Source organism: Lepus europaeus, chromosome 1 (genome assembly GCF_033115175.1).
Source record: "Lepus europaeus isolate LE1 chromosome 1, mLepTim1.pri, whole genome shotgun sequence".
NCBI lineage: Eukaryota > Metazoa > Chordata > Mammalia > Lagomorpha > Leporidae > Lepus > Lepus europaeus.
The window spans coordinates 42,989,293-43,015,974 of NC_084827.1; the positions used below are offsets into that span (position 1 = coordinate 42,989,293).

The window sequence follows — 26,682 nt, forward strand, 5'->3', positions numbered from 1 at the left end:
ATTCAGTATGTGATACTTCGGTGGACTTTGTAGTCTGTAACTACCATGGATAAACTGTGCATATTCATAACTGTGAGCGTGCTACAGCATCTTTCCCCGGCACCCAGTTTCACATTTTGCCATGGGGTCAGAACCTCTGGAGTCTTGATGCCTCGAGGCAACCTGCATCACAGCAAGTATCTGCCTCTGCCTTCCCTCAGCTACTCCCTGTGTCTAGCCCCTGGCCTTCCTCTTGCAGCGTGTGCTAGGAGAGGGTTGGTTCCCTCTGCCTTGGGACCGCCACTGCTGGCCATGCCTTTTAGTTGTGCACTTCCCCACCCTCCTGGCTCTCCTGGGGGCCAATCTTGCCTCCAGACAGCCCCCAGGCTGCATTCCTCTCCCCCGGGGAGCCGCTTTGTGTCTGCACTGTCATGGGGTGGGGTGGTGGTGACAGGGGACAGGGACACTTTGCTTTTTCTGTCAGTGTTCTGTTGGCTTCTCTGGCATTCCACACACCGCCCCCCCCCCCCCCCCCCAGGAGCTACATTGATGACGGAGACATATCGACAGGTTGAGAATGAGAGAAAAGGAAAGAATGTTTGGGAGTACATATTTGTACAACACCATGACTGTATGAAATACCCCTGAGGATTGTGCACTTTGAAGTGGTTAAAATGGTGAATTTTATGCTAGTGAGCTGTACCTCAGTTAAAAAATTTTGAAGTATGCAACACATGAAAGCAACTAGAGGCTAAAGGAAGAGCCCCTCCTCCTGCCTCCCCCGAAAGTAAACTGTGGGCCATCTCTGTTCCTAGCCCTGCCCCCTGCTCCTCGCGTGTCTGTTTCCCCAGGGAGAGACTTCTCCAAGCCTCTGTCCATGGCGAATGCTCACTGTCTTCTCCATGCATCCCCTCTGTACGCGAATGCCATTCCCCTCCCCTGAGTTGGGATCTTGCCCCGGGATGGATCTCCTCTTTCTTACCAGAACAGCCGCGCTGCCGTCCCTACACAAGCAGTGCTGGCTGTCACCGGGGTGTTTTAGCAGGACAGCTGGGGCGGGGCTTGGGTCTCCCTTCTGGTATCCTTGGGGAGTCCCCTCCTGGCCTGAGCTGCTTCTTACAGACAGTCCCCCTGGGTAATTGCACATTCCTCTACTCTCATGGACCACATGGCCCCCAGAGACAAACATGCTCCCAGCTCCACGTTTGTGAGGTGAATATGGCCCTAAATACAATGTTCTCTGTAGAGACTGCCATGGAGAGAGCGAAGAACCGCCTGGACTGCCTTTGTTGAGCTGTGTCTGAGGCCCAGATGGTTTGCTTCCAGGCTTTGCTCTGGGACCGTCTCCTCATAGACCAGCCATACCCACCTATGTGGGGCTTTCAAAATTGCCTGCTCTCCGACTGGCAGAAGATGGCAAGCCTGACTGTTAGCACCCCAGTCTTTGATTTGTCCCTGAGCAGGCAAGCCCTGGCCACCTCTGCGCACCTGGGAGACCTGGCCATCTGTAGCAGGAGGTGTCTCTGTATTTGGGGCTACTGAGCATTTTCTTTCCAATTCTGTGACACTCAGTGTGATGTTACACATCCCAGCTTTGCATCCACCCCGGAACACAAAGTATCCAGTATGATGTGCACACCTGCACAAATTGTGAGAACTAGTTTTATGTCGTTCTCGCAGCTAAATTCTGCATGGCTGTCTGTTTTATATAGGAAGAATGATATGCAGTTAGTTTTCTGCTCTTCAATTTTCTTGGTTAAAGTTAACTTTCAATTTACTTATTTTTATGGATTTGAAAGGGAGGGAGGGGGAGAGAGAGCTATCTTTCACATCTGTGGATTCCATCCTCCAATGTCTGCAATGGCCAGGGCTGGATCATGCTGATGCCAGGAGCCTGGACCCCATCCATGTCCCCCACGTAGGTAGCAAGGACCCAACCACTTGAGCCATCAACTGCTGCTCCCCAGGGCGTGCATTAGCAGAAAGCTGGACTGCGAGCGAGCCAGGACTGCAGCCCAGGCACTCGGATAGAGTATGCGGGCATCCCAGGAGAGAGAGAGAGTCAGACAGTGAGAGAGAGAGAGACAGAGAGAAAGGTCTTCCTTCTGTTGGTTCACTCCCCAAATGGCCACTATGGCTGGAGCTATGCCGATCCGAAGCCAGGAGCCAGGTGCTTCCTCCTGGTCTCCCATGTGGGTGCAGGGGCCCAAGCACTTGGGCCATCCTCCACTGCCTTCCCGGGCCACAGCAGAGAGCTGGACTGGAAGAGGAGCAGCCGGGACTAGAACCCCGGCGCCCATATAGGATGCCGGCGCCACAGGTGAAGGATTAACCAAGTGAGCCACGGTGCCGACCCCCTACCCAGGTGATGTCTTAACCACTGTGCCCTCACTTGTTCTTAATTCTAAAAGGGAAAGTTGACTATAAATTTGAAAAATCAAGCAGTTCCATTTCCAGCTTATTATTGTGAAAAATTAAGACACCGGGTAATATACAAGGGTACTTTAAAAAGTTCATGGAAAAATGGGATTAAAAGAATATTTTTTAAAGTAGCAGATTTTTTTTTTAAATTTATAAAGATTTGGAAGACAGAAGGAGAGACAGATTTTCCATCCATAGGCTCATACCCCAAATGACTACAATAGCCATAGTTGGGCCATGCCAAAGCCAGGAGCCAGGAACTTGATCCTGGTTTCTCACATGGTGGCAAGGGCCCAAGCACTTGGATCATTTTCCATTGCTATCCCAGGTGCAGTAACAGGGAGCTGGATAGGAAGTGGTGCAACTGGGACTCAAACTGGCATTCCAGTGTGGGTTGCTGGCATCGCAAGTGGTAACTTAACCTGTTGTTTCACAATACCAGCTCCAATAAGTTTATTTTGGTGCAAAAAAATTTTTGAGGTGCATGCACAGGTTTTTCATAATATGCTATTTTCTGGGACCAGTGTTGTGCCTCACTAGGTTAAGCTGCCCCCTGCAATACTGGCATCCATATTTGAATGCCTTTTAGAGTCTCGGCTTCTCTGCTTCCAATCCAACTCCCTGATAATGTACTTGGGAAGGCAGCAGAAGATGGACCAAATACTTGGGCCCCTGTCACCCATATGGGAGACCAGGGTAGAGTTCCTGGCTCCTAAGTTCGGTTTGGTCCAGCCCTGGCCATTTGGAGAGTGAACCAGAGGATGGAAAACGTTTATTCCTCTCTGTAACTGCCTTTCAAACAAATAAGTACATAACATACACATCTTCCATGAACTTTCTGAGGTTTATAAAAATGTTGTAGTGAGGATGTTGATAAAATTGAGACATAAAAGGTCATATCATTTCATAATGTTTTTGAGGTTTGGAGGGAGAACAAAACTGACTCATGGATCCTACCTAGGAAGCTGCCTTTCATGCGTGGAATTAAATGGCTGATGTGTAGTGACCCTTTGGATGTTGAAAAATAAAGTCACCGTGGCTAATGTTAACTCTTGATCATAACCGATAGGGTCAGGCTTGGCGTTGCTGGCTGCGTGCTTTGTCCTGTGGGCAGATACGCAGTGGTGAGCCAGACGGGAGAGCACAGGGGAAGGGGAACAGAGAGGCCAGAGCCTTTGTTCCCCATGCCAGTCATCCTGTGCTTGGAGGCTCAGAAATCTCAACCACATGCCACACCGTGACTCACTGCGCTTTCTTGGAAAGTCCCTAGCTGGGCAGTGCTTTGTCTCTTGATGTGGGACTTTGGAAGTTGTGGCGGGGAATGTGTTTACTTGCCTCTCAAATTATGTAGTAGGTTTAGTTGCACAATGAATGAATTGGCCTTTCTGTGTGTGAAGTAAAACACTCTGTATACATGCTGTTTGCATTGCTTCTGATTGGCATCAGTATCAGATATTCAAAATGGGAAACACCATCCCTAGAAATAGCTTCAACGTTAGTCTTACAGTTTAAATGGTCAGAGTGTTGGCCATGAAATCGGTTTGCCCATGGAAAACTGAAGCCCTGACAATGTGCACTCTTCTCATACTTGCTTGGACCCGTGATGTGTGCATGTATGTGTGTGATTACCCTAAACTATTCCAAGGTTCCCTGTGCCTTCTGTAGTGTGCGGTGGTACCATGAGCAAACGTGGTTTCTGAAATATTTGTGCAAGCAAGATCATTGCTTGATGTTGGCTAATTTCCTTTCTTCCAGTTCCTCTACCCGCATGTTGAAAATCGTCCACTCCCAGAGAACCATCTACTGCTGATTTCAGAAGAGAGATGTAAGTGTACCTTTAGGTGGTGCGTGGGACTTCGTGAGTGTCACATAGTCTCCTAAGGAAGTCTGGGGCATGATAGAATCTTCTAGATGTCCTTGCTACTGTTGAGGGTCTGCTGACCCCGGATGGACACTTGAGACCTAGAATCCCAGTGGAAGGGCTTTTTCTTTGGTCTCCTGTGTGGTTTTCTCGAGCACTGGGAATGCTGGCTTCGTGCATACATAGGTTTCCAATGTTGTGACAAGGTGGAATGTTTGTAGGACAACTTGGCAGGTCATTTGTGCCTCCTTTGAACCACCCTCTTTATGCATGTCTGTCACAGTGGATACCTTGTGTATGGAGAGAGGCTTGGATGGAGGGGGTGGGGACAGCTTTAGCGTGGTCTATCCCCATCTTAGTGAAAATGCTTACAGTTAGGAGGACAGGCCCAAGGGGTTTGGTTGCTTCCCTCTGCTCTTGCTTACCTGCCCATCTCACATTTTTATAACTAGAACCAGCAGAAGATAAGCAAGGTTGAGTCTGCATTGTTATTGGTAGCAAGGGGCCATCAACAAATTGATTTAAAGTGTTTAGGGTTTTGCTGGTATGAAATTGACCCCTATAAAAATGCTTCCCCCAAATATCTCGTACAATGAGTTTTCTGTGTGATAGGCTCCCACAAACAAGTACTTGTGGTGTTTGGAGATTGCAGCCCAGCTCTGCTGAGTGAGCCCTGGTTAGCCCTGTGGAACGCTGATGGTGCCGGGAGGACAGATACTTGTTGAGGGCCAGCCAGGGGGAGCAGAAGAGCCCAGTGCTTCCTGATCATTTCGAGTGAAGAGCGGAGTAAATGCCTGACTTGAAATAGACTATGATTTTGGCTCTATGTTGTGAGATTCCTGTCTCTGACTGTCCTGCCTCATAGCCATGTGTTTAATATACACTGCCCTATTTTTTTTTTTTTTTTAGGATTTATTTATTTTATTTGAAAGGCAGAGTTACAGAGAGGGCGAGGGCAGAGAAAGAGAAACACCAGGACACCAGGAGATCTTCCATGTCAGGAGCCTCCTCTGGGTCTCCCACAGGGGTGCAGCAGCTCGAGTACTTGGGCCATCCTCCAGTGCTTTCCCACGCCATAGCCAAGAGCTGGATTGGAAATGGAGCCGACAGGAATTGAACTGGTGCCCATATGGAATACCAGTGCTGCAGCTGGTGGCTTTACCCGCTGTGCCACAGCGCTGGCCCCATTCTACACTGCTTTTACACTATTTGTTCGAAGCAACTGTGGTTTTCCTTGAAGTTTAAATTATCTTTGTTTCTTTTTTAACAGATATCGAGCAATTTCACATTCAAGTCGCCCATGAAGATGGAAATAAAGTGGTAAAGACTTGAAATTTCTTTTGCCTCAATGTTCTTTCCCACCAAGAGCTGTATTTCTGGACTGTTAATGATAGAGTGATGCTACTGATACATAACATTTCTTTCTTTGATGTCTTGAAAATTGTAGACTTGCTGTTGTAACAAGTGAAACAACACAAAGACACACAGAGGGAGCTAATTATGGCCTTTGTTTCTACCTCAAACCCAGTTCCAGTCTCCCTGGGTAATAAGAGCTGCGTGAGTGCTCCCATAGGTTCTATCTGGTTCATGCAAACCCCTGGAAGGTTAGATGCAGTGTGCAGGGGCACAGTTGTTTCTACTAAGATAGAATCATAATAGATAACATTTACCTCCTGCTTTTAACTTGATATATCACATGTATCCCTACAGATTACTAAATAGAGATATAACGAATTGTAGTGGGGTTTTTTTGGCCTTGATTTTTATGTATATTCTCAGATGCAGACGATCGAATAAAACAGATAGAATATGATTTTAGTCTTATCTATATAGTTTCCTCTTTTTTTTTTTTTTACTTGCCTTCCATGTCTCCGTTTCCTTTTCACCTCTGACTTGTGCATACCCCACTGTGGGTCCTTTTGTCCATGCTTGCATCATCTCCTACTCTTAGCTGACAAATCGAAGTGTTTATTGTTCACTTCTTCCTCATTCGACTTTGTGGACTTACCCACAAGTCCACTAGACTAGCTCCAGATCATTCTCTTTAGAAGCATGTGACGGCCCCTGGTATGGACGCACATAATTTTTCAACCATTATCCCATGGATGGATATCCACTTGCTCATCATTTCTTTGTTTCTGTTTCTTGTATTACAAATCCTCTCAAACATTGTTGTCTCTAGTTTTATATATTAGTGCATGTATTTCTTTGGCTAAATCCTTAGGGGTGCATTGTTGGGTTGATGGGAATACACACACTTAATACATTTTAACAGATTTTACCAGATTTCTTTCCCCCAAAATCTGGTTTTCTTGTAGCAAAGTGTAAGTTCCAGTAATAAGTGTACTTACCTATATTTAAAATTTCCAACTTGACGAGTGTAGCTTGATATCTTAATCTGTTTCTCTTAATATTAATTTATTTGAATATATTATCCTATATATTAAATATTTATTTATTTATTTGAAAGGCAGAGTGACAGAGAGGCAGAGAGAGAGAGAGAGGTCTTCCATCTGCTGGTTCACTCCACAAATGGCCGCAACGGCCAGAGCTGGGCTGATCCAAAGCCAGGAACCTGGAGCTTCTTCTGGGTCTCCCACGTGGGTGCAAGGTCCCAAGGACTTGGGCCATCTTCTATTGCTTTCCAAGGCCATAGCAGAGAGTTGGATTGAAAGTGGAGCATCTGGGACTTGAACTGGCACTGATATGGGATGCCAGCACTGTAGGCGGTAGCTTTAACTGCTCTGCCACAGTGCCAGCCCCTTTCGTATATTTTTGGATATTTGGATTTGCTGTAATGACAATAGTTATATCTTTGTTTTTCTCCTGGGTTTCTTTTTTCTTGACAATTTGTATGAGATCTTAACATATTATAAATATTATTAACATTATTTCCTTCAATATTTGAGTAGTCTACATCAAAATCATCTCTGAATATTTTAATGTGCTGATGAAGATTTTCATTTGAATGTTATGTGAACAAACTTGAACTGGAAATGGCATGTACTATGTGTCTGCATTTGACAGCTTCAAATCAAGAGGCCTGGCTAGAAAATGATTGGAGAAAGAATGTGGCTAGCTCTGGCCATCGATGGTTAAGTGAATTTCCAAGAGGAAGGCTGAAGCTGAATCCCAAAGCCAGTGATGACCATTCAAAAGAGAGTTAAATAAACAAGTTGGGGTTGGGAACTGGGAATGAGCATGAATAGAGGTCTTGGTGGTTAGAAAAGGGTTTGGCGAAGGGGGTCGGCACTGTGGCGTAGCGGGTTAAGCCGCGTCCTGCAGCGCGGGCCTCCTGTGTGGGCGCTGGTTCAAGTCCTGAGTTTTGGCTGCTCACTTCTAATTTAGTTCCCTGCAATGCACCTGGAAAGGTGGTGGAGGATGGCCCAGACACTTGGGCCCCTGCACCCATGTAGGAGACTTGGAAGAAGCTCCTGGCTCATGGCTTCAGCCTGGCCCAGCCCTGGCCAGCCATTGTGGCCATTTGGGAAGTGAACCAGCAGATGGAAGACCTGTCTCTCCCTTGTTCTTTCAGTAACTTTGCCTTTTAAATAAATCTTTTTTTTTTTTTTTAAATGAAGAGGTTTGGGGCCAGTGCTGTGGTGTAGCAGGTAAAGCCGCCATCTGCAGTGCTGGCATCTCATATGGCGCTGGTTTGAGACCCGGCAGCTGCACTTCCATCCAGCTCTCTGCTATCCCCCTGGGAAAGCAGTAGAAGATGGCCCAAATCCTTGGGCCCCTGTACCTGCATGGGAGACCCAGAGGAGGCTCCTGGCTCCTGGCTTGGTATCGGCATTTCTGGCCATGGCAGCCTTTTAGGAAGTGAACCAGTGGATAGAAGACTGACTCTCTCTCTTTCTCCACCTCTGCCTTGCCTTTCAAATAAATTTTTAAAAAAAAAAGATTTATTTAAGAAAAGAGGGTTTGGGAACCAAGGGACACTGAGGGCAGAATGAAGGCAGGGAAACTTGCCAGCAGCCCATTAAGGATTCTTGTCAGTCGTGGCCATACTTTTGTTCTTTTTTTTTTTTTTAATTTTTTAAAAATTTTTTTTACAGGCAGAGTGGATAGTGAGAGAGAGAGACAGAGAGAAAGGTCTTCCTTTGCCGTTGGTTCACCCTCCAATGGCCACCGCGGCCAGCGCACCGCGCTGATCTGAAAGCAGGAGCCAGGTGCTTCTCCTGGTCTCCCATGCGGGTGCAGGGCCCAAGCACTTGGGCCATCCTCCACTGCCTTCCCGGGCCACAGCAGAGAGCTGGCCTGGAAGAGGGGCAACCGGGATAGACTCCGGCGCCCCAACCGGGACTAGAACCCGGTGTGCCGGTGCCGCAAGGCGGAGGATTAGCCTGTCAAGCCACGGCGCCAGCCCATACTTTTGTTCTTATTCTTAATTAGCTAAAAAAAAAATTTAATGTGAAAATCAGAGTGGCAGAGACAGAGGCAGAGACACAGATCTCTATCCATTGGTTCTCATCCCAAATTTCTATAATAGCCAGGGCTGGGCCATGCTGAAATCAAAAGCCAGGAACTCGATCTGAGTCTCCATTTGGGTGGCAAAGACTTAAGTACTTGACTCATCAACTGCTGCCTCCCAGGCTACACCTTGCAGGAAGCTGGAATTGGAAGCAGAGTGGGACTTGAACCCAGGCATTCTGTATGGGATGTAGGCGTCTTGACTGCGGCACAAAAGGCCTAGCCCACATCCTCATTCCTAGAGGCTTTGACAACAGCTTCTTCTTCTTCTTTTTTTTTTTTTTTCTTTAGTGAACTTTGGTGTTTTTTCTTTCTTTAAATTTTATTTACATTGACTGGCGCCGTGGCTCACGTGGCTAATCCTCTGCCTGCAGTGCCAGCACCCTGGGTTCTAGTCCCGGTTGGGGTGCCAGATTCTATCCCGGTTGCTCCTCTTCCAGTCCAGCTCTCTTTTGTGGCCCGGGAGGCAGTGGAGGATGGCCCAAGTCCTTGGGCCCTTCACCCGCATGGGAGACCAGGAGGAAGCACCTGGCTTCTGGCTTTGGATTGGCACAGCGCGCCGGCTGTAGAGGCCATTGGGGGTGTGAACCAACAGAAAAGGAAGACTTTTCTCTCTGTTTCTCTGTCTCCCTCACTAACTCTGACTGTCAAAAAATTTTATTTACATTATACAAGTTTCATATGTTTCATAAATACAGATTTAGGAACATAGAACATAGAACCCCCCCCCCCCTCCTGCCCATGCTCCAACCCTTCCTCCTCCTCCCTCTCCCACTCTTAATTTTACAAAGATCTATTTTCAGTTTACTTGGTGATAGTATAGTTAACCCCACACTAAGTAGAAGAGTTCAACAAATAATATGAGGAAAAAACCACTGTTCCTCATCAGAAGAAACAAGGGCTGTAAACAATCATTGGATCTGAAAATGTCTATTTCACTCCAACACATTACATTTCAGGTTCTCTATTAGTTACCTCAGATCAGGGAAAACATGGTATCTGTCTTTTTGGTACTGGCTTATTTCACTAAGTATATTGGTTTCCTGTTGCATCCAACTTATTAAAAAAAAAAGGCAGGATTTCATTTTTTTTTTTACAGCTGAGTAATACTCCATAGTGTATATATATTTCATAATTTCTTTATCCATCAACAGCTGATGGACATCTGGATTGACTGCATATCATAGCTATTATGAATTGTACTGCAATGAACATGAGGATACTGATAACTCTTTAATATGCTGATTTCTTTTGGTTTGGGTAAATTCCCAGGAGTGGGATGCCTGGATCATATGGTAGTTCTACATTCAGGTTTCTGAGGTATCTGCATACTATCTTCTATAATGGCTACACCAGTTTACATTCCCACCAACACTGGACTGGGGTACCTTTCTCCCCACATCTTCAACAGCATTTGTAGTTTGTTGATTTCTGTATGTTGTATCTTATAAAATGCTTTCTCTGCATCTATTAAGATAACCATATGGTTTCTGTTATTCAGTTTTTTAATGTGATGTATCACATTTATTGATTTGTGAATGTTGAATCATCACTGCATGCCAGGGATAAATCCTACGTTATCTGGGTGAATGATCTTTCTGATGTGCTGTTGAATTCAATTAGCTAATACTTTGTTGAGGATTTTTGTGTCTATATTCACCAGGGAAATTGGTCTGTAGTTATTTTTTCTCTCTTATATCTCTTTTTGGCTTAAGAATTAAGGTGATGCAGACTTCATAAAGGAGTTCGGGAAGATTCTATCTCTCTGAGTTGTTTTGAATTGCTTGATAAGAATTAATTCTTTAAATGTCTGGTAGAATTCAGCTGTGAGCTGTTGGGTCCTGGGCTTTGTTTGTTTGGAGAGTCTTTGTTACTGATTGAGTTTCTGTCTTGGTTATTGGTCTGTTTGGGTTTCTATGTTTTCATGACTCAGTTTTGGTAGGTTGTATGTGTCCAGAATTGTATGTGTCTATCCATTTCTTCTAGGTTTTCTAGTTTGTTGGCATATAGCTCTTTATAGTAATTCCTGAAGATTCTTTTTATTTATGTGATGTCTATTGTTATATTTCCTTTTTCATCTCTGATTTTATTGATTTGTATCTTCTTCCTCTTTTTTTTTTTATTAGTTGGACCAATGGTGTGTCAATTTGGTTTATTTTTTCAAAAAACCAACTAATTTAATGGATTTTTTTTGAATTCTTTTGTTTCAATTTTGTTGATTTCTTTAATTGTTTCTTTTCTCCTACTAATTTTGGGTTTTTTTTTGGTTTTTCTAGGGCCTTGAGTTGCATTGATAGCTCATTTATTTAGTGCCTTTCCAATTTCTTCATGTAGGCACTGATTGCTATAAACTTTCTTCACACTGCTTTTGCTGTTTTCCCATATGTTTTGATATGTATTGTCATCTTCGTTTGTTTCCAGGGTTTTTTTTTGGTTTTTTTTTTTTTTTTTTTTTTTTTTTGGTTTCTTCTATGACCTGCTTTCATTCAGGAACATAGTGTTCAGTCTCTGTGTTTGCATATGATTTAGAGATTTTTGAGTTGTTCATTTTCGGCTTCATTCCATTGTGGTCAGAGGACATGCATGGTATGATTTTGAGTTTTTTAATTTTCTAGAATTTTTTTATGGCCTAGCATGTGGTGTTTCCTATAGAACGTTGCATGCACTGATGGAAAGAATGTTTTCTTCAACTATGAGGTGAAAAGTTCTGTAGATGTCAGTTAGGTCCATTTGGTCCATAGTGTCAATTAGCCCTGTTTCTTGGTTGATTTTCTGTCTAGTTGATCTGTCCATTGATGAAAGTGGTGTGTTGAAGTCTCCCTCTACTATTGTATTGGATTCTGTCTCCTTCTAAATCAATAACATTTATTTTAAGCAGCCAGGTGCCTGGCTATTTAGTATTAACATTTCTTTTAAATAGCCAGGTACATATACATTTATTATAGTCACATATTCATGTTGAATTGATCCCTTAATCACTACATAGTGCCCTTCTTTGTATCTTTTAATGGTTTTTATGTTAAAATCTATTTTGTCTGATATTAAGATGGCAAGGTCTGCCTCTTTTTGCTTTCTGTTAGCATAAAATATCACTTTCCATCCTTTCACTTTCAGTCTGTGTGTATCTTTGTTGGTGAGATGTATTTCTTGTAGGCAGCAAATAGATGGGTCTTTTTAATCCATTCAGCCAGTCTGTGTCTTAAATGTCCTCAACTCTCCAGTTAAAGTGACTATTGATAAGAAACAACTTGGCCCTGCCATTTTTCCATAAATATTCCTATTGTTTATTTTGGATTTTGTTCTTTTACTGGAGTATTCAGCCTTCACATTCTTTCTTAATGATGGCTATCTTTCTTTGTATAGCACATCCTTAAGCAAGACTGGATGAGTGGGGACAAATTCTTTCAATTTCTGTTTGTTATGGAAGGTTTTTGTTTCACTTTCATTCATAAATGAGAGCTTTGTGGGACACAGTGTTCTGGGTTGATCAAGTGTTTTGTTTTTTTTTTTTTTAATACTTTGACTATATCTCGCCATTCCTTTTTAGTCTGTAGGGTTTCTGATGAGTGGTCAGCTGTGAGCCTGATTGGAGAACCTCTGAAAGTAATTTGGCATTTTTCTCATGCACATTTTAGAATCTTTTCTTTGTTTTACTGTGGAAAGTTTGACAACAAAAAAAAATGTATCATGGTGAAGATCTTTTCTCATAATGTCAGGAGTTCTGTGTGCTTCCTGTATTTGGACATTCCTTTCTTTCTCCAAATTGGGGAAATTTTCTGTAATTTCACTAAATAGGCCCTCTAGTCCTTTCTCTCTTTCCACACCTTCAAGAACTCTTAGGACCTGTATGTTGGGTCGTTTGATAGTACCCCATAAATCTCCAACACTGTTCAGAAGTTTCTAATTCTTGTTTTTGTGTGGTTTTTTTTTTTGGTCTAAGTTTTCCAAAGATTTGTCTTCTAATTTGGATATTATTTCTTCTGCTTCTCTGAGTCTGCTTTTAAAGCTTTCCACCACATATTTGATCTATTGAATTCTTCATTTCTAATAATTATTTTGAGTTCTCTTTAAAAATCTCAGTTTCATGGAAAAATTTAATATCATGTATGGTTTTCTTTAGTTCATGGATTTGCTTCTGATTACTTTTGAGAAATCCCTATGATTAATTTTTTGAATTCCATTCCTAACATTTCCTCAATCTCTTCATTGTCACATTCTAATATTGAGATGTTGTTTTCCTTTGGAGGGGTCATGGTGTCTTCCTTATTCTTGTTTCTTGAATTTCTGCATTTTTGGGCATTTGTGGAGTTGATTTTTTTTCCCCTCTGATGGCTTTTGTCTTTGGCTTAGTGGAATGTCTGCACTTTCAGTGAATACCAAAAGATATGTGGTGGCTGTGGTCAGGGAGCGCTGGTCAGTTCTCCAGGGTGGGGTAAGTATCCAGGGTAACACCCAAGTTGGGCGTGGTAGATCTCAATGCTCAAGTGCTAGCCCCCAGTGTGTTGTGCACACTGTATGAGCTACACAAATGATCTGTGCAGTCCTAACTGTGCACTCAGTTCCACTGCAATGACCTGCTCTAGGCAACCAAGGAGCTCTGAGTGTGGAACCACACCCAGTGATTGCCCAGAGATCCAGCTACATCCTGCATCTTCTCATTTAACCACTGATTCCCATGGTCTCAGAACACAAGATTGCCACAGTCAATGGGTACAGAGGTTTTTCTCTTCCCTGCCAGTCTGCCCAGTCAACAGATAGGCAGATGTTCCCTGAGATAGTTGTGCCTAGGTGTCTTGATCCTGGGAGACTGTGGGTGCCTCACAGTCCTATATGGTTGCCCAACCACCTCCTAGCCAGGCTCAAAGTCAGTGGGGACTGCAGATTGTTCCTCTGCTAGAATCTCTGGATTACACATGAACACAAGAAGCACTGGATGAACATTGCTCTCTTCCTGCCACTGCCGCCAGTACTGCCGAGACAATGGCATCCTATCTTAGCCGATTGCTGTACACACATACAAAGTTTTCTGCAGCTCCTGCCCAAACCCAAAATGGCATCTGCCCTTTCTCAGCTGGGCAGTGGGTGCTGTTGTTGGGAAGTTGAGGCAAGATAAATGTTCCCCCTCTACTTCCACTTGGTCTGAGGGCAGCTGCTAGCCCCCAGGGCTCTAGTCCACACTCACGCCACCCTCTCCCTCTGGCTATATCGCCATGGGTTGCTGTGGTCTGGTCTCACCTCTGTCTCCAAGCTGCCTTCTGCCCTGGCTCTTGGCTGTTGCAGTTGTGTTTGTGCTCATTTTTGTGCTGTGCTTCTGCACCCTCCACATGGGTCCATGGCATTCCTCTTCCTCTTGTAGGATTTCCAGTGCAGTTTTCTCTCCAATTCTCCACTGAGAGTACACTTCCTACACTGTCTTCCTTTTTTTTTTTTTTTTTAATGTTTATCCCTAGCCTAGCACAGTATGTCATTCCCTAACCCTCCATCTTGGTATCTCTGACAACAGATTCTTGCAGCACCAGGCAATTCCGTAAATTCTTTGTGACATCCCACGTGATAGAAGTAGTATTATCAGCCTCATTTTCACAAAAAAGATGGGAACCAAGACTCAAATAGGTGAGGTAATGTAGAGAAACAATATTGAGTACCTGAGTTTGATCACCAGATCCTATTCCTTATTACTGCTTCACACTAACGCAGACCTTGGGAGGCATTGGTGCCAGGCCAAGTAGTTGGGTTTATGCCCCTGTGGGAGATCTGGTTAAGTTCCCAGATCAAGGCTTTGGCCACTTAACCATTGTGGTCCTTTGATAGTGAACCAACAGATGGGAGTACACTTGCTCTGTCTCTCTGCTTTCTTTCTTAAAAGTGGTATTGGAACCTGGGCATGCCACACTCTTATGTTTTTGTCAGCATTTAGCTTTATCTGAAAGGGTTTCTAAATACATACCAACCTAACAAAGCTCAGGAAAAGGGAAGGATTGTTGGAGGTTTAGAAGCAGTCTCAGGTCCTAAGCTTCTCTTTCCTCTGAGCCTGGGCAAGGAAGAAGTCAAGAAGTTTGTTACTCTTTAGGCCTTGAGTCTTGTCAAGCTCCTGGAGAAACTTGATGGGGAAATCTCTCTTGGAATTAAAATGGGCTCAGGCATAAATATGAACCATTCTGGTGTTCCCTTTCTCCTCATTTCTCTCAGTCCAGCTTCATTTTTTTCTCATCTATATCAATGTAGATGACTTTTGTGTGATAGACATTTTGAGGAAAGTAATTCTTAATTCCTGTCAAATTACATTGAGGTCAACTGACATATGAAAATAGTTTGTGAGAGGGTGCCAGACACAGGGATTATGGGTCTTACTGAACCAACTGTGCAGTCCAAACTCTCTTGTCCTGAGTTTCCTCACTTGTAGAGAGGTTGAACTAGATGTGTTTTGAAATCTTCTAGAGTCTCTGTTTCTAAAGTTCTGGGATTCTCTGATTTTGTTACCTAGTAAGTATTTTACACTCATATCCTTGGAAGTTTACTCTTGCGCACCTTATTTCATTATCCTGCTTTTGAATAAGCCTTGTTTGAGTACTATTTTATGCTAGCAGCAGTATAGACATGGACACATTGAAGAGTGCACACTCTATAGAGCAGACTTGCAGCATTAATTGAAATGTTACTGTAAAGGAAGCATGCCAAACTAAGCATTATAGTAATACAGAGGTGAGGGGTTTCGCCTTCCTCTGGGGGAGATTAGGGAAGGAATTATACAAGAGACAATGCCGGTCATTGTGGGAGGGTGAGTAGCTCGGTATTGCTGAGAAATGAGCAGTATCATCCCACTGACAGGCGAAGATAGAAAGCTAAAGAAGCACACCCAAGACCGCATGGTTGGTTGAGGATCAAGCTGGAGTCATTGCCTTGTGCAGTCTCCTCCCAGACCCAAGTCTTCACTTGGCATCATAGCCTCTTTGGTAGTGAAGACTTCTTGTTTGTGCAGGCCTGACTGAGGGGGTTACATCCAGAATGGGGTATACAGAATCCTCTATGGACACCACTGTTGATTTGTAGTGGGTATGATCTTGCCCTGACCAACCCTGGCCTGTCAAAGTAGGAAGATGAACAGAATTAAGTGTAGAGTGTATGGGAAGAGGAAGTAATGAAATGATAACTTAACACTTTGCTGGAAAGATTGTGGGTGTTGGGATGCAGACCTTCTAAAGAGAAACTGAGGAAATGTTTACATGTATCGTAAGATAGATATGCAAAATAATGAATCCTAGTTATCTTTTTTCTTAAATTTTATTTACTTATGAGATTGTTTTACCTCTTCAGGTGATTAAGAATTCTGGCCACCTCCCTAAAGACAAAATAGCCGAGGATTTTGTTTGGGCTCAATGGGATATGTCGGAGCAGAGATTATACTACATTGACCTGAAGGTACAAACTAGTCCGTGGACACTCGTCTTCATAGGAACAAGTGGACTTTGACATTATCTTCACTGTAGTTTATTAATCACAACATTTCCATTAATGGAAGCAATCAAGGAAAGTTTATTACAAATAATGGGAAGATTTTTGCTACTATGCTTTGCTTCTTCACTTCTTTTTGTTTCTAGCATTTTTCATTGATTTGTGGGTAATATATCATTCTCTTTTCTCTTGTAGAAATCAAAAAGTATCTTAAAATGCATCCAATTTTATGCCAATGAGAACTTTAATTTAATGGTAAGTTCAGAAGTTTAGAAGAAATTTGGTACCATGTTGCCTTGTTTTAAGACAGCTGCTATCATATACAACATTATCTATTAAAAAGCACTGTACTTGAGAGACACAACGTTTCTATTCACTGATCTTCTTAGATACCAGTAACAGCTGGGGCTGAGCCAGGCCAAAGCAGGGAGCTGGAGATTCAGTCCAGCTCTGCCATGTGGGTGGCAGGGCCCAACTATCGGAGCCATCATTGCTTCCTCCCAGAGTCGGCATTATCAGGAAACTGGAGTCCAGGAACCAGAGCAGGAAATTGAAACCAGACACTCTGAAGGGGGATGTGGGTGTCTTGATGGATAATGCACGCTATCATAAACAGTATTTTAGCATTTTAAAATACTGTTTAATCGCAATCCATATAAGTGGTTAGGAGAGAATACATAGCAAAATCTCCATGTACTGAATGCCTCACTTTAAAGAAACGAGTGTAAGAGTGGGGATTAACACAGGGTAGCAGGTGGCTTCAAGTGGCTGCACGTTATTTGACCCAAAGGGACCTGTGAGAATAGTGCATTTGAGAATAAGGAAAAAGCCAGTGAGAGAGGGGATAGTTTAGTTGGTAAAAATCCAGCATTATTCCTTAAGTTATTTGGAATGTCAGCCTTGTGGTCAGGACTCACTAACATCTTTATCTGTGATAGACTTGCATTTTTATTGTTCTCAAGCAGGGCTAATATTGGAATCCAATATTGATTGATGTCCCACCATTATAAGAACTTTATTTACCTGTTTTTTTTTTTTTTCTTTTGCACTCTCATTCTCCTTCTAAAGACATTCGGTCCTTTCTTGCTTATATGGTCATCTGTGTTATAAACGGCTACTGCTTCTACTTGACTATCGTACAACTCAGTGAGGATGCTTGCCTCTAAGGCCAAGTTGGCCAGCTTTATCCCTTTAATAAACAATTCTGTGCCAAGCTTGTGACTGTCTGTAACCCCCGGTATATTCCCAATGCACTGTCTTTGTGGTGGACTCGGAGTGTACCCTCTGAAGACAGTGATGGGTAAGGGGGCTCTTCATGGTAGGCAAGCACAGCACAGCCGGGCTTGCCCTGGTTTTCAGAACCTTGATCACTTTGTTGATGGCATTTTTATAGCTTATTTTCTCCCGATTTCTTTTGACAGTTTGAAGCGCCATTGGACATATCATTAAGTGACTCAGGATTTAAGTAAGTTTATTTGTTAATTATTAGCAAATTGTTTTTATAGATACTCATGGGTGACTCATGTTTGTGTTGATTCCTAATTCATGATCTGCGGATAGGACAGTCTGATACTGCATGTGTGTGTACCTATATCTTGATATTCTCTATTGGGAGTGTAGACAGCTTTATTAAGCCTGAGCACAAGATTTCCCTTGTAAATCCAGTTGTGTTGATTTTCTTAGCCATTTATTTAATAATAATATTTTTATACCGTTATACTTAACCCCTGAACTTAGTGAGTCAGTGACTCATGATCAAACATGAAAACCTGTTGCTTCCATGCATCGGAGGACAACACAGTCCACTGTGGCTCAGCTGGGTCTCTTGCTTCGCTTTTTTTCTGTGTTCCTTTTACACAAAGGCAAGGTTTTCTTTTTCTTTCTATAGACTGCTTTGCATGTGATAAAACCATGAGGCACTTTAGAAAAAATAAGTCCTTTGCAACACAGAAGAAACCGAAGTCTCCCAAATTATAGCAGTGATAATCCTAAAATGCTATAAAAGGAAACTCTGTATTTTTATTTTTTAAAGATTTATTTGAAAGGCAGAAAGACAGGGAGAGATGGAGAGAGAGCGAGATCTTCCATCCACTGGTTCCTTCCCCAAATGGCTGCAACAGCCAGGGCTGGGCCAGGCCAAAGCTAAGAGCAAGGAACGCCATCCTGGTCTCCAACATGGGTGGCAGGGCCCCAAGTACTTGGGCCATGTTTTTCTACCTTCCTAGGTGCATTAGCAGGGAGCGGGATTGAAAGCAGAGCAGCTGGGTCTTGTACTGGTGCTCCAGCATAGGACGCCAGTGTAGCAAAAGCAGCAGCTTAACCTGTTGCACCATAATTACAGTCCTTGATGGGATCTATTTTTAAATGCATTCAATAATGTCTTTTCCTTTGCCTTCTTAGGCTTGTCAACTTTGGATATGATTATCATCAAGACCAAGAGAAATTATCCAAGCACCTGACTCTGTGTGTATTCACCAACCATACAGGTAGAACCTGTGTTCTATTTATCAATTTATCCAAGCTGTTATTCCTCTATTCAAGACTTAGTCATTGTTTAGCCATGCCAGGAAAATGCAGTATAACAGAGCTGCCTTCTTACATAGGTGATCATGTGGATTTTTGTGTACCCATTTATCTTCTCCACTATAACTTTATACAAATGCTGGCTATATGAAAGAAGGCAGTCAGTAGAATTAATGTTCCAACGCTTATGTTTTGTATGTTCTGTTAGAGGGGACATATTCATATTTAGTGAATATACGTTTTCTCACCTGCCCCATCTTTTTTTTTTTATTTTTTTTTAGTGGGAGGTAAAATAGCAAGGTTTATTAGGGAAGGGACATCCATAAGGACGGGTGGACGGGTGGGCACCTCTCCAGACAGAGCCTGAGAGACTGGTGGGGGAAGTGAGGTACATGGTTGAGTAGAGAGATTACACCTGACCAGGCCAGGCAGGCAGCTCAGCAAAGACGCAGAGGGCTGAGCGCACAGTCCAGTTGAGGCTGGGGGTTTTTAAGGAGATGGGTCTGGCTTCCCCACCTCTGCTCCTCTTGGAACAAAGGGCTTTTTGGATGTAAATAGAAAAACCTCTCTTGAAGGTCTGACACAAAGGACTTTATGGATGCAAATGTTATCAGACAGGAGGAAGGGAGCAGGGTGTTTGAGATGCAGATACTGGGCTGCACCTGGAAGATTGTGGAAGCTTGTCAGGCAGAAGGGGTGGGAACCTCCGCCTGGCAGGTTATCAGATAGAAGGGGGCAGGGCAGGATGCGAATTCTGGGCTGCCCCTGAAACATTGTCAGGATGACTTTGAGATGCAGATGCATATGCTGGACATAGACGTCTTCTCTTTGTGCCTGTTACATACACATAAGCTCATAACTGACTTCCTACCTAACATTCCCCCCTCAAGAGGTAATACCCAAAATTCTTCTTTGGGATTATGGATGGAGTTCCGTTTTCTGTAACTTCTTCAAAGCTGGCATGTGGGTGTCGAGGAGGATTTGGGTATTTTCCTCTTGCTGTCTGTCTTATGGTGTGCAACAGTGGCCTTGGAAAGACTGTCCTGCTCGGTCCAGCGGGCTGCTCAGGTCATCCAATGGAATGGGCTGGAAGCCTTGTCTGACGACCATTTGGAGTTTGACAGCCTTTAGTCTGTTAGAGACAAAAGGAACAAGAACCTGCCCCATCTTTTAACAAATAGCAAACAGTAATGGGCTTGCTGTCTGTGTTAGGGTTACTACGGTGTTTGGTTTCATGTACTTGGCTGTAAAAGTCTGATCTAACAATCAGAGCTTTATAAAACTCATTAATTGTAGATCAAGAAAATGGAGAGGACTAAAATCTTGGAGTGAGGAATAGGACTACATTCAATAAATCTAGTGAAAAATCTGCTTGTTAGGTTATTAATAATCATCTAAATAATCTAATAATTGAATCTAATGCTCATTGTAATGTCCCAAATTGAGTGGACATTAACTATCTGAATAGTACTTAAATTAAAGTTGTATTCTTTTAAAGTGAAACTATGTGATGTTCATTCATTCAGCCAACATTTATTGAGCACTTACTGTATGGAAGGCCTTGGGGGGATACCATGATAAACAAAACTGACTTGTATTATATAAAGACAGCTATTTGGTATGGATTTTAGACATTACATAGGGACACACATAGTTTTAAATAGAATCATAACAAACATTATGAATGAGAATTATAAGAAGTCTTGAGAGCATGTGATAGAGGTTTCCTGGAAGACACTGGTATCTTCAAGTATGTCCTACTTCAGCCAGTCCACTCTCCTCCTTGCAAGTCGTTCCATTCCATTCTGTCCTATTCTAAAAAATCACCCCTTTCCCAACTCTCTTCTTCAAAATCCATCCCATTTTTCATGTCCATCCCAGGCACCCCTCTGACACATGAGTCATTCCAGTTCTGGGAGATTCAAGGAAAGAAGTGGTATTTCGGTTGAGATTTGAAGGATATGTATAAACTAAGACCAATATTGCTGAAGCATAATGAGTGAGGGGGAGAGGATTGTGAGAGAGCTGGTAGGCAGGGGCCAGATTATGAAGGGTCCTGTGTATCATGGAAGGATTTTAGGTTCTATCCTAAGAATGTGAGAAGTCATGGAAGGTCTGTTTTCCCAACTACCACAATTTACTTTGAGAAAGCCCAAACATACCAAAAGAGTCCAAGAATACAATGAGCGTCTGTGTACCTCTACTTAAGTAATTGTATCAATTACAATATTTGCATTATCATTCTCCCTATGTATAGGTTCAATTTTTTTTTTATTAAATTCAAAAGTAAATTGTAGACATCTGAACACTTTACCACTGAATATTTCAACATTTATCTTCATAAGTTAAGGACACTCTTCTATATGACTTCTGTCCTATTATCACTGGCAAAAATGAATTACCTTAACAACCTTTATTCCATTTCCAAATTTTATATTTCAAAAATGTAATATATTTATGTGCATTATGTATTTGAGTATATACGGTTTTAAAGAAAGATTATTTCATTTGAAAGAGTGACAGGGAGAGACAGAGATCTTCCATGCCCTGGTTCACTTCGCAAATGTCCGCAGCAGCCAGGGTTGGGTCAGGTCAGGTTGCAGTCAGGAGCCAGGAATTCCATCTGGGTCTCCCACACAGGCGACAGGGAACCAGGTACTTGAGCCATCATCTGCTGCCTCCCAGGATTCATGAACAGGACTCATGCATTCCTCATGATTTAAGCTGTCTGCTTGAATGTACAACCGTCTCTGCCCCCTGCCCTCTCTCCCTTCCTTTTCCCCAACAACTTCCGTCTTTGAAGAGTCCAGGCCATTTGCCTGTGGAATGTCCTGCATTCTGGATTTGTCTACCTGCTCCCTTGTGGAGGCATTTACCTTGACCATCTATCCTCAGTGTTTCCTGTAGATCACAAGTTAGGCCGGAACATGCAGATAAGGGTAATTATGTGTTTCTGCTGAGAACCTTCGTAGACAATGTGGACTTGGTTACGTCAGATCAGGAGGCAAACACTGTTGGGGTGTCCTACATGGTTTGGTTACACGGTAACCACTGCGTGCCTCCCTTACAAAGCTGTTTTAACTGATGCAATAATCTGTTGGGAGATTTTGGCATCATGTGACTGTTCCCCAGCAACTTTCCACACATCAGTTGTAGGAGCCACTGATGCTGCTTCACTGATGTGTTTGAGGCAGGCGGTGGTGTGACGGTATTGGTGTTTTTAAGACATCACTGTGGCTGCGGTTAGAAGAATGGATTGGGAAGGCAAGAGAAAAAGTGGGGAGAGGAGCAGTGAGAAGGAGGCCACGGCCTACATTTGAGATGATGGTGGATTGAATCAGGATGGGCAGCAGAGGCGGAGGGCTGGATGGGTTCAAATGTATCTTTTTTTTTTTTAAAGATTTTATTTGAAAGGCAGAGTTATAGCGAGGCAGGGAGGGAGAGAAAATCTTCCATCTACTGCTTCACTTCCCAAATGGCCACAAAAGCCGGAGCTGTGCCAATCCAAAGCCAGGAGCCAGAATCTTCCTCCAGGTCTTCCACATACGTGCAGGGGCCCAAGGGCCTGGGCCATCTTCCACTGCCTCCACAGGCCATAGCAGAGAGCTAGATGGAAGTGGAGCAACCAGGACTTGAACTGGTGCCCATACGGGATGCTGGCACTGCAGGCAGTGGCTTTACCTGCTATGCCACAGCACTAGCCCCTGAAATACATTTTGGAGATGAAACTCAGTGTAAATTAGTTGGAAGAGAGTGGTTTTTGGGTTTCTGGTATAAGCAGATTGGTCAAGAGTGGTGCCATTTACTGATATGGGAGTTTGGGTGGGACTTAGGAAGTGTTGTGAGTTTTGTTCTGGGAATGTTAACCAGCTAATCTGGAGCTTAGCAGAGGAGTCAAGATGGCAGTGAATAAAAGTGGAAGTTGTCAGAACACGGCTGGCATTTGCAGCCATGGGAGGGCCATAGGGTGAAGAGAGAAGATGTTTACAAATTAGCAGGAAACATATGCATGTCCCAAAGGACAGAGACAAACTAATGTCTGGAAAGGGGAGGAAACCCCAAAGAAGAGTGGCGTGCAGCAGTCCAAGGAGAGCACGGCTAGCTGGACACAGAGGGTGGGGGCAGTGCATTGGGCCTGGCGGCACAGAGGCTGCTGGGAGCTCTGAGTGGGTGATGGAGCTGAATGCTCGGTTGTGGCATAATGGAGTAGAAAAACCTGGAGCAGCATGCATCCCAGAGACTCAGGCAGAAGTAAAGCGGGGTCTCGGGAGTATTATTTTTTAAGATGGTCAGGGCTCCAGTACGTTTGAATGCTTAAAGGATGTTCTTGGTGGCAAGGGGAAAGAAGTATGACATAGCAAAGACGAATAATCCACAGAGTGAACTGGCTTAGGCCGTGGGATGCAGTGGGACCCAGAGCTTACCTAGCGGTACTGTGAGAGGTTCTGCCCTGCTTCTTTGCCTTCAATCTGTTGGATGTAAACATTCATTTTAGGCTTTAATTCTATGTGCTTTTGTAATCCTTTTCATTTTGTTCCCACAAGAGTTTCTCACGAGCAGAAGCCGCTATAGCTTATAAATTGGCTGTCTGCGACCTTTCTTTTCTTTTGGTTAGATTTTTATTATTTATTTGAAAGTGAGAGTTAGAGGGAGGGAGAGAGACACAGAGATCTTTCACCTGCTGGTTCACTCCCCAGATGGCTGCAGTAGCTGGGGCTGGGCCAGGCCGAAGCCAGGAGCTTCTTCCAGGTCCCCCATATGGGTGCAGGGGCCTAAGTTCTTAGACCGTCTTTCTCTCTTTTCCCAGGCTATTAGCAGGGAGCTGAAAAGAGAGCTGGATCAGAAGTGGAGCAGCCAGGATACAAACTGGCACCCATATAGGATGCAGACTTAGCAGCTGGTGGCCCGACCTGCCACACCTCATAACTGACCCCCGTCTGTGATATTTCTTATTTCATGAAACGCTAGGTTTGTCTGGCATGGGATGTGAAAGAGTCTGGTTTTTTTCTTCTCATCAATGTCTGGGAGAGTAGAAAACGAGCTTTGCATTTGATAGCTTTGAAATGGACAAACATTAAGCCAGTTTCACATGAGATACCCCCAGATTTCCCAAGCTGGAGAAGCAGCCTTTTGGTTTTTGACTTTAAAAGTCATGAGCTCATATGTTTTTCAAGTTACTTTTCAAAATTTTATTTTAACCACAAAAATTAAGAAAAAAAAAATGTACTGTGGCAAAGTAGGATTAGGAAAGCAGAAAAATAACTAATCCTAAGTTGGCTCCCTCTACGATAGTGGGATGGGGACCAGAAAATACGGTTCATTCAGGTGATGCCGACAGACTCAGGGCCTCACGCACACTTGTTTCAGCTGCATACATGGATCACGAGGATGTCGTGATACCTGCTGTTCATTTGCTGTGCCTTGGTCATTGAGAGACACAGAAATTATGTGTGGCATTTCTGGAAGCATCTTTGTACCTTGAAACTCCCCAGCCTCTGAAATGAATTGGCTGCTTCCAAGAAATGAGAGGTTACAATCCAGATGATGGGTGTGCTCCTTAGAGCTGACGGTGAGCAAAGAGGCTGCACCTGTGGTCAGGCCACTCATGTAGAATTTAAGATTCTAAATTCGTATTGGTTTTCCTAATACTTATCATAGGAGGGTAAACCAGTTACAGCCTCTGTAGGTGCTGACAGGAAGGAAAATATTCTAATTCCTTCTGTGTCTGAGCGGTGACTCTGAACCTACAGCTGGAGCAGTCTTGTCTTTTACTGATTTAGTTGAAAGGCAGAGTTCCAGATACAGAGGGATAGAGAGAAGGAGAGAGAAAGATCTTCCCTCTGCTTGTTCATCCACTGCATGACCACAATGGCAGGGGCTGGGCCAAGCCAAAGCCAGAAGCCAGGACTTTCATCCAGGTCTCCCACATGGGTGCAGGGACCCAAACACTTGGGTCATCTTCTGCTGCTTTCCCAGGTGCATTAGCAGGAGCTGGATTGGAAGTGGAGCAGCCAGGATTAGAACTGGCACCCATGTGGGATTCCAGCATCGCAGGTGTTAGCTTAACCAGCTACACCACAGTGTTCATCCCTGGAGCAATCTTGTATGCTTTGGGTCAGTGGCTGTCATCTTTCTTGTGCACTACCTGCTGAGAGGCCGTGGGTGGGAAAATGTGTAAATGCTTTTCCCTGTTCATACAATTGCAAGAGTTAATCCTTGCAAAGTTCCCAGAATTAGGCCTATGTTTTAGCATTTTATTGGGCCTTTTAATAATTGTTCCAGTGAGAGAATTTCCCTTGGAAAACTTTGTCTATAATGGTTTTCACTGCCTGTTTGGTTTTCCAATGACTGGTCAACACTGAGATGTTACCTTCATCACTGATGACCATTTCTGAAATGTCTCTGGATGCTTTGTTTTTTCAAACTATGACCTCCTCCAACTTGTAAGTAGCTGCAGAGTTGTCCTGGAAGAAGAATAGCAGCTAGCCTTTCTAGCTGGAGGTAAATACTTTGCCAGAGCTTTATACACATTCTCTTATTTAATTCTCACACAAGAACCTTAGGAAGGAGGTTCCTTAGCTTCTTCATTTACAGATCAGGAAACTTGGCTTAGACAATCTAGCTGACTTGGCCTGAGGCAGTATACTTAGGAAGTAAACCAAAAGTCAGGATTCATATCTAGTCCTGCTGATTGTAGATAATGGTTCTCAGCTCTTCGTTGCATATTAGAATCACTTATGGAGCTTAAAGAATACTGATGTTAGGGCTAGTATTGTGGCCCAGTGGGTTAAACCACTGCCCATGACACTGACATCCCCTGTGAGCACTGGTTTGAGTCATGGCTACTCCATTTCTGATCCAACTTCCTGCTCATGTGCCTGGGAAACAGAGGGATGTCTCCTAAAACCCACATAGGAGACATGGATGGAGTTCCAGGCTCCTGGCTTTGGCCTGGCCCAGCCCCAGCCATTGTGGCCATTTGGAAGGTGAACCAGCAATTGAAAGATTGCACACTCTCTGTGTTTCTGTTTTTCTCTACATCACTCTTCCTTTCAAATAAATAAATCTTTAAAAAAAAAAAAAAACAAACAACCCAGATCCTTGATCTTGTCCTCAGAGACTTAGTGGATGGGAGATGGAGCCTGCACATCTGTGACCCCATGTGGAGATGTTCTATCAAAGTGAAACTTTGTCAAATGGAAGAGCCACCAGCCACATATAGCTAATAAACTTAAGCTAGTGACAATTTAAAATAAAGCAGTCCCTTGGTCATACCAGTCACATTTTAATTGGCAAGTGGCTACCATATTGGACTGTGCAAGTACAGAGCATCGCGTCACTGGGGAGGGTCCCGTGGGAAGGTGCTGTAGCCGATGCACTCAAGTTCACGGTGCTGTGGGAAGGGGAATTAGGTCACAGCTTTTTTTGGAAATATCTGCTGACCAAATCTAAGTGTGGGTCTCAGTAGATGCAGCTAGGTATGAGTGGTTTTCAGGAAGGTCATCAGAAGTGCATGTATGGAAAAAACTATAGATTTCGGAATTTTTGGCTTATCAATTCCATGTTTTCATAAACTTTTTAAAATATATTCTCATGTATCTATTTTTATATATCACTTGCCTCAAAATGAGTGAAAGCAAGGAACTCCATTCTCTGATAGTGTGTGGGAGATTTTGTTAAATGGAGGTTATGATCTTCTATTCCTTATTTTGTTGACATTTCATATTTCCTTCTCAGAATGAATTCCTAAAAGAATTACTGGGTCAGCAGGCCTGAATATATTTAATCCTTTGCAAACTTTTTTTTTTTTCCCCCCAGAAAGGTTTTTCTAGTTCATTCTTGCACTTCCATTTGTTCACTCCCTTGACAGCACTGATTATCATTAAAAAAATAAAATCGCAGGGTGGGCGTTTGGCCTGGTGGGTAGGCCTCTGGTTGGGACGCCCATGCCTCACATCAGAGTGCCTGGGTCT

The 26,682-nt window shown here is 43.4% G+C and overlaps 1 protein-coding gene across 3 annotated transcripts in view; it reads left to right on the forward strand.

The window, feature by feature from the left end:
* GSAP (gamma-secretase activating protein) overlaps positions 1 to 26,682 on the forward strand; it is a 114,448-nt gene that overhangs the window by 36,947 nt on the left and 50,819 nt on the right. For all 3 annotated transcript variants that reach the window (XM_062211959.1, XM_062211923.1, XM_062211850.1), the window contains exons 7-12: positions 4,156 to 4,225; positions 5,532 to 5,581; positions 16,049 to 16,153; positions 16,382 to 16,441; positions 17,608 to 17,651; positions 18,587 to 18,672. In XM_062211959.1, the coding sequence (XP_062067943.1) occupies positions 4,156 to 4,225; positions 5,532 to 5,581; positions 16,049 to 16,153; positions 16,382 to 16,441; positions 17,608 to 17,651; positions 18,587 to 18,672 (415 nt within the window). The remainder of the gene's footprint in view (positions 1 to 4,155; positions 4,226 to 5,531; positions 5,582 to 16,048; positions 16,154 to 16,381; positions 16,442 to 17,607; positions 17,652 to 18,586; positions 18,673 to 26,682) is intronic.